The 12,813-nt window shown below is 37.7% G+C and overlaps 1 protein-coding gene across 1 annotated transcript in view; it reads left to right on the top strand.

The window, feature by feature from the left end:
- Positions 1-12,813, top strand: part of C8B (complement C8 beta chain) — a 45,903-nt gene that overhangs the window by 17,965 nt on the left and 15,125 nt on the right. Inside the window, exons 4-7 of the mRNA XM_026665943.2 lie at positions 3,478-3,619; positions 4,339-4,471; positions 5,421-5,618; positions 6,796-7,036. Coding sequence (XP_026521728.2) covers positions 3,478-3,619; positions 4,339-4,471; positions 5,421-5,618; positions 6,796-7,036 — 714 coding nt within the window. The remainder of the gene's footprint in view (positions 1-3,477; positions 3,620-4,338; positions 4,472-5,420; positions 5,619-6,795; positions 7,037-12,813) is intronic.

Below are 12,813 nucleotides of genomic sequence, written 5' to 3'. Positions count from 1 at the left end.
TCAATTATTTTGTAAAGAAGTATGCCTGTTATTAATTCCCCTCGCATGTTCTTTTGAAAAGGCACAACTAAATGAGAAAAAGGATCACATAATTTCTGTCACATCCCTGATGAACATTTTGAGTTAAATTAAATCAAATTTGATTGTACATTAACATTTTCAAACAGCCTACATGACAGAATTTTGAAGGCTTAATTTCTGATCTGATGGATTATAAAATGCAGCAAGAAAAAGCAGAAAACTGCCTTCCCAAGTGATTGCCGACTGGCTATATACTGCTAATTAGAAGCAAAATGAAAACTTTTTTTTCAAGAAAGACTTTAAGTACAATCATCAGCATTACTTGCATGTTAATTTTCTCTGAACCACCTTGTGTCATCAACCTCCACTGCAAAACGACAGGGTGGATTTATAAAGCATTACTGTTGAGCTTTCTCTGGCTTTGTCACTTAAAAATTTAACATTCTGCTTTTCCTCAATAGTGCAACAATAGCAACTTTTTTTAGAGTTTACCAAAAAAGCTTTGGTCTGGAATTTGCTGTGGTTGATGAAAGAATGCATGAAACGTTAAGTTGTTAAGGTCTGTGTGGAGATTACGAGGTGTACATAAGTTTGTCACATGATCTACTTAAATGGCTCAAGCCCCAAGGAATATAATGAAGCAGAGATATGGATTATGTAGGGCTAAATCAGATTGGCTTGAAAGATCTACAAACATGGAAAAGGAACACATACAGCAGATGTTGAAGTGCAAAATTGTAAAATGAATGTCAGAAAGAAAGTTTTCAGAATTAAGAACTACTTATCAAGAAGAGCTCGAAGACTTGGCTCTGCTAACTCATGTGAGGATGAATCAAAAAATACCATGGAAGCTTGGCAGTGGTTGGTAACTTGAGGTGCTTCCTCTGCCTTTTATTGTATTTTTTATTTTTGTTTGTACAGTACTAGTTTTTCATCTTGCTTTAATTCTAATTGTGTCTTTTTATATGGTTGTATTATTTTTATCTGTAAATTGCCTAGAGTCACTTAGTGAGATGAGCAGTGCTTAAATTTGATAAATAAATAAAATATTTACAAAGATGGTTTCTCCAAAATCCACAATTAGGTAATATATTTATTAGTCCCCATACATACCCTGTTTCTCCAACAATATGGCCTCCCCCAATAGGAAGTCCCAGCATGTTTTATAGGCATGAACTGAAATTAAGCCCCTCCCCCCCAAATTAAGGCCTATATTAAAACATGCGAAATGGGGGGGAATGGTGGGGGGGCTTGCGGTTAGGAAGTACTTTTGTTGCACACCCGGATATGGTGCTGCCTGCGTTGACCCTGATATGAAGTGCCCCACCAACGCCGAGGTTAACATCCAAGTCATCACTGCCCGCCCACCCGAAGATGCAAGGGGGGGGAATTAATTCACCCCCGAAAAGACGGCCTAGCCATTTTTTTGGGGCTCAAAAAAAAAAAAAAAAAAGACCTGGCCTTATTATATGAGAAACACGGTATGTTACCGAATACCATGAAAACGCTTGAGTTATTGAGGCTCATCATCAGGCAAAGTGTTCTAAAAATAGATAAGTAAAAGGGGGGAACCTTCTACTGTAAAAGGTAGGCCAGAAGTTTCGACCAGGAAGTCTGTAATTTCAAAACAGTTTTCATATAAACTTTGGAGACTGAATGCATTAGTTACTGTAGACTGTTCTGCTGTCAAGTTATATCTAATATTCAGAGATGAAGAAAACGTTTTCTTCTATCGGGTTTGGCAATAGAAAGTCAATCGTATTTTTGTGATTTAAAAATATACTAGCAAATGGACCAAAAGCAGTCAAATGGACTACATTTCCATAGATCTAGAAGTTAGACATAGACACTTCAGATTTAAGCATCTTTTAAACAGTGGCCCTTTTCAGTTGTAATATTGAAATATAGTGTCATACATCATACCAGCATAATCATAATTCAGGACAGATGAAAAACCACAATGTGTTTCTTCAACACATTACATAGTTAATCTGTGGGCTCTGCTGCTCCAGGGACCAAGTTATAAGAGCTATCAACTTTGGCTATCTTTAGTTCTGCTCATTCTTGGTGACTGTATTTTAGCTCCAGAACTGGAGGCACTTTTGCTCAGAGTAGAGATGATAAGAAGGAAGATAATAGAAGGGTTAGCTCTGGCAAAAGCAGAAGCAAAGGATTTGAGATTAGGCTAGTCCATTATGATAAAAATTCCCAGATGTCAATTGCCCTCCTATTTTTTGCAACACTGAAATATGGAAACATCTTTTCAAATAAAAATGGCAGTATTCAGAACAGCTTTTGGCTAGAGGATTGAATGCTGCCAATGCAGATTCTTATGTATCAGTAAACACTCAATTTAATGGATTATTTGGTGAAAGTGGGTCCATTAAAACCAAATGTTTGTTATTTATGATTATTTATTTATGAAACCAATTTCCATCTCACAAACAGCAACTCTGGGCAGTGTTAAAAGCTGAATAGTATTTTTTGAGCCTGCAAACACATGAATATGTAAAAAAAATGATTGTAGTTAAGGAGCAAGATGGGGCCCAAACGATTCTGCCAACTGGAGATATGGTATACTGATGCGCCAAGGCCAGAACAGTGAGCTCATGTGGATTATCTGAACCAGCACCTGTGAAGATGAGAGCCAGAACAAACTAAGGGGCTTTCAAAGGCAAGCAGCACACTAGGCAATGACCGAGAAGCTCCATCAACATTAGGCAACTACACTCTTCTTATAGGTACAGAAAATCTTGTCCATTAAATGTAGATTCTGTTAAATATGAAGTCTGTCAGGATTCCAGCAGTTACCCCAATTAAATTATCAGTCTTGAGCCAAACCTCCAAAACTTCAAAAGGATTTATTGAGCCAAACTTCCAAAACTTCAAAAGGATTTATTGGGAGTTAACATGTCTGGCACTGCTTGGGTGTAGCCAACTCTGAGACACATAATTCATTGTCACCCTTGACCCTGGTTTTCCTCCACCCCCTGGGTGTATCATAATTCCTATTCTCCAATGAGTCGCATCCATAGCCAAGAGTCATCAATCTGGTTCTCCAGTTAGAATTTTGTGTGGCACAAGCTTCATTCACCTAGTTACTATCTTTGAAAACTATTTATGGAATACACTTTCGATTTCCAAGCTGCCGCACTACACTTTCAAACCCCTTTCCCTCCTCCCTTTCTGTTGGCAATTCTAAAAAGACCATAGAAATATTTTATGAGTTGACATAATCCATGTTGTGGGCAAGTTCCAGCTGGTCTTTTTTAATGCAACATAATCTGCTTCTAACCATAGAAATGATCCTGAAAAATGTGTGCCTCCCTAAAGAACACTTAGTCAATTAAGCATGGGGAGATAAACAAGAGTTTTCAATGGCACTAAACCAATTGCATTTGTTAATTTGCAAAGTCCATCCAATGAATGATAAACAAGTTTTGTTCTGTGTTTTAGGCCGATGCATCAATCGTAGGCTGCTTTGCAATGGAGATGATGACTGTGGAGATCAATCAGATGAAGCTGATTGTAAGAAGGTATATCAGAGGTGCAATCAGGTTTTGGAGCAATTTTGGGGGATACAGATGCTGTCAAGTGGGTAAGTGCAGAATTAACCCCAAATTTAATAACTGATTCATTGGATTGAGTTAGAGAAGATTGAAGCCAAGAAATATTGATGACATACGACTCCATAGCCATTGCATACCAACTTTCCATGGATCATTCATAAAATTATTCCATTATCACAATCTGTTTTGAAATGTATTAAATTTATGCATGTTTTATACATATTTCACCAAGTGATAAAATATTGCAATATTTTAAAGATATAAAAAATACATAAAATATATTGTTTTGCTCATTTTATATTTACTGAACTGATTATATGTTTAATCACTTCTCACTCCTAAGGGTGGTATGTGCCTTCCACATACTCTGGTCTGCACCACAGAGGGTTTTGCAGAGTATTTTAGCTGCTTCCCACATTTTTTCTTGTTTAGTTTGGGAATTTTTCCCCCTAATGTATTTCCTTTCCTTTTGTTTTGGTTCATATTAATGTTTATTTTTACTTTAAATTGAAAGGTCGTTTTATTAAGTGTATATATTGAGAACATAAAGCAATATACCGTGTTTCAGTTTTCTGTATCAAAGAATGAGTTCTTCCTAGTGTTATTCCTGCGCTATGGCAGGATCCACATTAGTTAGAATCTAATGCTAGGTTACTAGGTCCTAACTGCAGAAGTAAAAAATGCACTTTCTCCAGAATTATAACTAATGTGCAAATCTATTGACTCCACCTGTATTTTTTATTCTCAGCTTTAATGCTTTCACAAATAATCTAGAAGGAGTGATTCTTGATTATAAATATTATGCAGGAGCATGTCGGCCACAACATATTGGTACTGTTGGTTTTAGAAAACCATACAATGTAGAAAGTTATTTGGCTCAGGTGAGTAAGAATTCTTACATTATTTTAAAAAGATTCAATAATCTTCACTAAGATTCAATGAAATTTTAAATCATTGATTTATTTAAATTATTTTAATACTAATTCCTGAGATTGATTTACTATATATAATATATTTGATATGGTCTATTTTTAAAAAAATCATTGCTCACTCCTATATTTTGTTTTACATTTAGTTGTTTTAGTTGGATTTCAAATGATTTGAGCCTTTCCAAATATTATCTGTCAATCTAACTATCACCCAGAAGGCCACCTTATAGATGCTTTGTTGGAACTAAGCATGCCCTTCTGTATATCCTTCCTATAGGGAATTGGGATCAGGTAAAATATTTGGAATAGAATATAGATAGGGCAACAAACTTCACAATTCTTAAACACCTGGAACAGATTTTCACAATGTTTCAGGTGGAACTAAGACTCAGTAAACATCTGCTATGTGAAAATATACAGCAAATCTAGATTTTGAATAGGTTTACTTCTAATTTTAACAACTTCTTTAACAACTTCTACAAACAAACGATATTGCTACAATATTTGCATTACTTATTGCACTAAACCACATACAACCTGTTTGAGGACAATTATTTATGTAAAATTAAAATGACTAAAAGCACAATATGGTATATATACATGCACAAATTATATTTATCTTAAACAATAAATTATAACATTGAGTAAGTTGGTGTGCAGTAATCCATTAAAATTCAGTTAGGAGTAGAATTTCAGCAGATTTTGCCTGTATCTAAATATATTATTAAAATGTGTTGCTGTAGTTTCATTGTTTATCTATCTTCACCGCGGAATGTTCTGATCCTAATTACAGCATGTAACCTATTGTGGACTACTTTTCATTCTCAATTTTTCGTTCGTTCCTTCCTATGTTTCAAACATGACACTTGAGATGTTATTTTTTCCCTTGCTTTGTGTTTAGACCAAAGGCAAATATGAATTTTCAATGACTGCACACGAATCATATTCAAGTTTTGAACACAGCGTCTCCAGGGAAAAATCAAAAGAAGAAAGTTTTGGCTTTGGACTAATTATACCCAGTTTATTTAAATTTAGTTACAGTAAGGCTGACAAGCGATATCAAAAATTTGCTAGCAGGACGAAAAGATTTTCTTCAACGGTAAACTTTTCTTGTGCTTCTTCTAAGGCTTACTTTAGTTTGTTCAACACACACTAGAATTAAAATACATTAGAATTAAAATATGAGCAGTAGAAAACCATGTAACATTTTTTTGAAATTATGAAAAACAAGATGTTTTTTTTTCTTCCGGGATTCATATATTTTGCTTATAGCGAGCATTGCCAGACAATCTCCATCTGTAGCTAACGTATAGTGTGTCATCTCTTTCTGCATTGATAACAATGTTTAGTTTACTTCCTGTAAATGGAGGTACTCAGATAAATTATTTTTTATTCTAGGAAAAAAGGCAGGATATAATCTAATAAATAAATCACAAAAATGTTTTAATAATGTTTGGATGTCATTAAATGTAGCATTTACTGTACATGGACATATTTGTACGGATAACATTTTTTGCAAAAGAATTACTGGCTCCCCCGCCCCCCAAATATTCATTTGACAAAGTAGGCAAGTGATATGAAGATATCTTTGAAAGGGTGGGGGCCAGATAGGGACTAATTCCAGCACCCTCTTTTAAAGCCTAGGGATTTCAATAAATAAAATAACTATGTTATGCCCTATGAGAGCTTTCTGGAAAAAAAAAATCTGTCAAAAGCAAATTCACACCCAAATGGGTCTGTAAAAGATTGAATGTAGTACAGCATTATTGTGGAACGATCACTTTGTAATTTAAAAATGAATGAGCCAATATCTAGAATCAAACTCCGTTTCACGTTACATATTGGGTTCTTTCAACCATTTAAGACATTTTTGCAACATATATTTAACAATGTATTTCCAACATATACAAGTAGTCCTCGACTTACGTCCACAATTGAGCCCAAAATTTTGTGTTGTGATGTGAGACATTTGTTAAGTGAGTTTTACAACCTTTCTAGCCACAGTTCTTAAGGGAATCACTGCAGTTGATAAGTTAGTAACCTGGTTGTTAAGTTTCCCCATTGAATTTGCTCGACAGAAGGTCACAAAGGGGGATCACATCACCTTGGGACACAGCAACAGTCATAATTATGAACCAGTTGCCCAGCATCTGAATTTTGATCACATGATGCTGCAAAGGTGGTATCTGTGGAAAATGGTCATAAGTCACATTTTTCAGGGCTGTTATATCTTTGAATGGTAGTTAATGTAAATCTCTTCTGATGCTTTCCTTTAGTCTAGCAGGTTTGTCCACGCATATGCAGAGCTGGAAGTTGCTCAATATAAATTGAAGAGACAGGACTTAATGCTTCACCCCGACTTCTTCCAAAAAGTCCTTCGTTTGCCTCTGGTGTATAGCTATGGAGAATATCGAGAACTCTTCAGAGACTACGGGACGCATTACATCACCGAAGCAATTCTTGGTGGCACTTATGAATATACTTTGATCATGAACAGTAATGAGCTGCAGAAGGAAGGTAGGATTGAGGAGAGCGGATTGTCCATTAACTAAATGGTTTATGCTGAGTTTTTGAAAGGTTTTATCTTGTCTAGAAAATGCACGTTCAAATTTAACATGGCTCAACGTGGTTCAAAATGAATGCATTGAAAGAAATGATGGATTTGTGTTAATTAATTTTCCATTGTTCTATGAGGTTTGGTTAGTTTGACCATTCTAGAGACTGATTGCTGGATTCTTGCAAAAATGGGACCACTTAAAATGTATCCATTTTTTAAAAATCTAACACATTGATATCATCTGTCTCTTTTGATATGATAATTGTATATCATGTAAATCCTGTGAAATGGACACCTAAAAGAATACTGCGTAACAAACTACCTCTCATTGTGTATATATATAACTTAATATATAACTTAAGAATATATATAAAATTTATATATATATTTGCCAATTGTTTACAAGATAATAAGTATAAGTGTATACATAGTTGTGAATACATGAAATGGGTACATATAAGAAAAATAAAAGAATAAGAGAAACAATAGGACAGGGACGGTAGGCACGATGGTGCGCTTATGCACGCCCCCTACAGACCTCTTAGGAAAGGGGTGAGGTCAATAGTAGACAGTCTAAGGTTAAAGTTTTTGGGGTTTGGAGAAGAAACTACAGAGTCAGGTAGAGTATTCCAGACATTGACCACTCTATTGCTGAAGTCGTATTTCCTGCAATCAAGTTTGGTGCGGTTTACTTTGAGTTTGTATCTATTGTGTGCTCTTGTGTTGTTATGGTTGAAGCTGAAGTATTCATTGACAGGTAGGACATTGCAATGTATGATTTTATATACCATGCTTAAGTCAGACCGAAGACGGCGTAATTCAAGGTTTTCTAGTTTTAGAATTTCAAGTCTGGTGGCATAAGGTATTCTACAACGAGTAGAAGAGTGGAGAACTCTTCTTGTGAAATATTTCTGGACTTTCTCAATTGTGCTAATATCAGATACGTAATGAGGGTTCCAGACTGATGAACTGTATTCGAGTATTGGTCTAGCAAATGTTTTGTATGCTCTGGTTAGTAGTGTGATATTACCAGAGAAAAAACTACGTAGGATTAGGTTAACAACTCTTAATGCCTTTTTGGCTATGTAGTTGCAGTGGGCTCTAGCATCTCATCTGCCAGAAGCCTGATGATGGCAGATGAGATTCTGCTGAAACGTTGCTACAACTTTAAAAGCACCACTACTATGACGTGGGAAAATACCCGAACAAAGCTGAAGGCCATATATATATATATATATATATATATATATATATATATATATATATATATATATATATATATATATATATATATATGTTATGTCTCACCTATATTCATAGGTGAGAACACAAAGTTCCACAGTTCAGAATATTCACAGAAGAACAAAACCAGACTTAAAAGGGTTAACAGTACTGTTTTCCAGTCCTTGGCAGACTTCCCGGAATCTGTCTGGCAATTCAGAATTGTCCATAAATTACAAAGGCCGCTCCAAACGTATCCTTTCGACTCATAAAACACTTTGCTTCCAAGCAAAGTTTTAGAGTCAACACGCCTCCTTAAATCACCTGGATGGGCGTGTCAGTCTCTCTAATCAATGTCTGGCTTGACGCCTCCCTTCAGATTGACGTTTCAATCTTCTCCTAGTTCTAGCGTCAAGCCAAGATCTATCAGTTTCCTCACCAGAAGCCTCCGGCTCATTTTGTGGATCGGTTGCTGGCATGAGCGAAGTCGAAGGTTCTGGGGAGGATTGTCTCTCTGACAATCTCTCATCCTCCTGGCTCACATCTGTGTCCTCTGATAATTCAGACTCCACATTCACAGCAGGCTCCAACCTTCCATCTTCAGAGTCATCAGAGTCAAAACTCCCAGCAGGATCGATCCTTCCAGTCACAACACTTATATATATATATTCCCACGTCATTGTAGTTGTGCTTTTAAAGTTGTAGCAACGTTTCGGCAGAATCTCATCTACCATCATCAGGCTTCTGTGTAGTGTTCATCTGTGAGTCAGACTTTTACAGTGGCTTCAGATTTAAATTTGGGGCAGCCTATTGCTGTGCCAGAATGGTTTTTTCTTCATCCTGATTGGTTGGGAGTCTTGGTCTGTGTTTATTGGTCTTGGAGTTTGCTGTGTTCTGCTTGATTGGTGTTTCTAATATCTTCTGTCTGTTTTTTGGCTTTTTTTGTATCTTGATTGGCTGGCAACATTGTGTTACTTTATTGGAGGCCTTTAGTGCAGCTTGGCTCCGGGTAAATGGACAGCTATCATTAGTTAGGAAGCTAGGTTTCATCTGGGTGCCTGGTTGGGGTATGTTTGAGCTGGAGGTATCAGGGGGGATCTGTTTGTGCCCACGTGTTTGTCTGGCTTGTGGTGTGGAGATTTTTTTGTTTGTGAGTACAGGCTTCCAAATGATTGACAGTCTGGTGGAATAATCTCTTCTATTCATGCTTTCTGGTCTTTTTTCAATCTCTATGGCTTCTCTGATGATTCTGTGGCTGGGGTTTTCTATAGTGGCTAGGGTTTTGGTGCCATTGAAGTTGATGCTATGACCTGTGGCTTCCATGTGTTGGACTAGTGAGGAAGTGTGTTCCAGCTTTTTGACTGCATTTCTGTGTTCATCCAGGCGGGTACTTATTCTTCTATTGTTGGTCTGTCCAATGTATGTGGCCGGGCATGATGCACAGGGGACTTCGTATATGCCTTGGTTTTCCAGGTCAATTTTATCTTTGGGGTTTCTGAGGATGGCTGCTATTTTTCTGTCTGTTTTGAAGGCAGTCTTGATGTGGTGTCTGTGTAGTATCTTACTAATTTTGTCTGTAGTGCCTCTTATGTAGGGCAGGACAGCTGTTCCATAGATCTGTTCATCTTCTAGGTCTCCATAATGTCTCAGTGTGTTTTTGTGGATCAAGCCGGTGATTTTGCTTTTGTGGAAGCCGTTGGCTGTCAGTACTTTAGTCAGGGTGCATAGTTCAGTCTTAATGTGTGTCTTGTCTGCCAGGCGTTTGGTTCTAGTAATTAGTGTTTTAGCCACGGAGTTTAGCTGTGCTGGGTGGTGGTGGGATTGGGCATTGAGGTAGCGGTTAGTGTGTGTTTTCTTCTGGTATACGGTGTGTCCTAGTGTGCCATCTATTTTTTTGTAGATTAGTACATCTAGGAATGGTAGTTGTTTGTTTGTTTCCGTTTCCATGGTGAACTTGATTTTGGGGTGTGTGCTGTTTAGGTGTGTTAGGAAATTGTTTAGGTTTTCTTTTCCATGGGGCCAAATCACAAATGTGTCATCGATGTATCTTAACCATAGTTTGGGTTTGTGGATGGCATTGGCCAGGGCTCTGGATTCGAATTCTTCCATGAACAGGTTTGCAATGACGGGTGACAGTGGTGATCCCATAGGGGCTCCTTCAATTTGTTTGTATCTTTGTCCTTTGTATATGAAATATGTGTTGGTTAAGCAGTGTTCTGTTAGTTCCATGAGGTGTTTAGCTGGTTGGTATTTATTTTTGATGATTTCAGGGGTCTCTTTTTTCGGGACTTGAGTGAATAGTGAAACCACATCGAAACTTACAAGCAGATCTTCTTACTCCACATGTAGATTGTTAGGAATAACAAGGTTACCTAACGTAGTTTGGGTAAAATAATATATATAAACTATGATAGTAAGTTTAAGTGTGTGTCACTTTAAACTGCAAAGCAAGTAATTTTGAGTGCGGTTGTAAAACCGCCATAAGAGGGAGCAAGAGAACCTGCTGGCTTGCTGACTATGCTGGATTGATGGTTTGCTAACTGCGTGTTCCCTGCTGCTGAGTTTTTGAACGTCGAAGGAAGAAAGGAGGTTTGACTTCTTTATATCTCTACTGTGAGAAGATATATTACTGGACTGATATTTGTAAGTTTACTGACCTCTTTTTCAACACTGGACTTTGCAACTGAATAATCCCCGAACGGACTGAACTAGTGAATGATGTATGGACTGTTTGACTATGCTAAAACTCTTACTGGAATAAACTATTTAATTAGCACAGTGTATCTGTTTTACTGAGTGTAAGCTACAAAAACGTTTATCTCACATATTTGCCTGCCTGCCTGACCTGCCGTGCACATTCTGCTAGGGTGTATCCCTAACATAGATCTTTGATCATTTCCAAGAAGTGGTATGAGTTTTGTACATGTGAAGCTGCTGTTTCAGCATGGGGCTGTAGCTGTTGTGCTAAGTGTTTAGCTAGGTTTTGTAGTGGTGCTCCTCTGGAGCTGACTATGGGTCTGAGAGGTATGCCTTCTTTGTGTATTTTTGGGAGGCCGTATAGTTTGGGGCATCTGGAAGATTTTTCTCTTGGGATGATCATCTGTTGGATGTCTTTGCTCATGTGGCTGGTTATAATTTTCTTCTTGGTTAATTTTTCCAGATATGTGGTTGGGTCCGTGTTTATGGGTTTGTATGTGGGGTCTTGGAGTAGGTCTGTCAATTTTGTTTCATAGTCTTTTCTGTCCATTACTACTGTGGCATTCCCTTTGTCTGCTGGAAGTATGATTATGCTGCTATCTCTTTTCAGGGTTTGTAGCGCTTTAATTTCTTCTTTCTGCAAGTTGCCTTTGGGTGGTTTGCTTGTGCATAGGATATTGGTAACTTTGTGTCTTATTCTATCAGCTTCATCTGTATTTAATTTGGTTAGCTAAATACAGATGAAGCTGATAGAATAAGACACCAAGTTGGAGGAGGTTGGATAGTTTGGATTGGTAGTCTGATGTGTTCACCACGACCATGGCGTTGCCTTTGTCTGCTGGGAGAATGATTATGTTGTTGTCTTTCCTCAAGTTGTTGAGTACTTTTGTTCTTCTCTGTGTAAGTTGCTTCTGGATGGACTGCTGGAGCAGAGGACGTTGGTGACTTCAAGTCTGATTTTATTGGCTACATCTGGGTTAATTTTGGTTAGGCTAGCTTCTGCGTATAATGTTTTAGGTGGGGATGCATTTGGGGGCGACTGCAAAGTTGAATCCCTTGGAAAGGACATTGGTTTCTGCTCTGGTGAGGGTTCTGTCTGATATGTTGTGTACTGTTTGTTTCATGCGTTGTTGTGGGGTGGGGTTGGGCTTCTGGTGTTTCTCTATTCTGTAGATTTGCTGGTGTGTGTGCCTGTCTTGTGGGAGGTTTCTGTTTTGGCTCTCCAGAGGGCTAGTTGTTTGGATTTGTCCCTGTTGGGTGGATTTTATTGCTGAGTTTGAGGTGGAGAGTAAGTAGGTCCCTGTTGGTTTGGTCTAGCAGGAATCTTTTCCTGTGGAGGTCATTTCTGATTAGGGAACGGAATTAGCCCTAATCAGAAATGAACTCCACATGAAAAGAGTCCTACCCTCAACCCACCCCCCCACCCAAGCGGGAGACCCTACACCATTTCTGACAAATGGCCGTCCAATCTCTTCTTGAAAGTCTCAAGTGATGACGCTCCCACAACTTCTGAGGGCAAGCTGTTCCATTGGTTGATTGTTCTCACTGTCAGAAAGTTTCTCCTTATTTCCAGGTTAAATCTCTCCTGTTCAGTTTCCATCCATTATTCCTCCCAGTTAGCCACTTTTCTGCCAACAATCACAGAAGTGCCCTCATTTTACTTTTGTGGATTTCTTTTCCAAGAAAGACTGGCCAGGTGCATGTCACTGGAGAAAAAAAAAATAACAGGTTTTAATTCTCTCAAATTATTGAACTGATTTTGGCTTTTGGCTTTTATGAAGCCCCTTTTTTTAAAAAAAAAATGTGATTGAATCATAGG

The sequence above is a fragment of the Notechis scutatus genome, chromosome 3 (assembly GCF_049901735.1).
Source record: "Notechis scutatus isolate UNSWTSFEM ecotype Mainland chromosome 3, rNotScu1.2, whole genome shotgun sequence".
Taxonomy (NCBI): domain Eukaryota; kingdom Metazoa; phylum Chordata; class Lepidosauria; order Squamata; family Elapidae; genus Notechis; species Notechis scutatus.
Note: the sequence above shows the minus strand (reverse complement) of the source record. Positions and strands in the feature narration are given on the sequence as shown.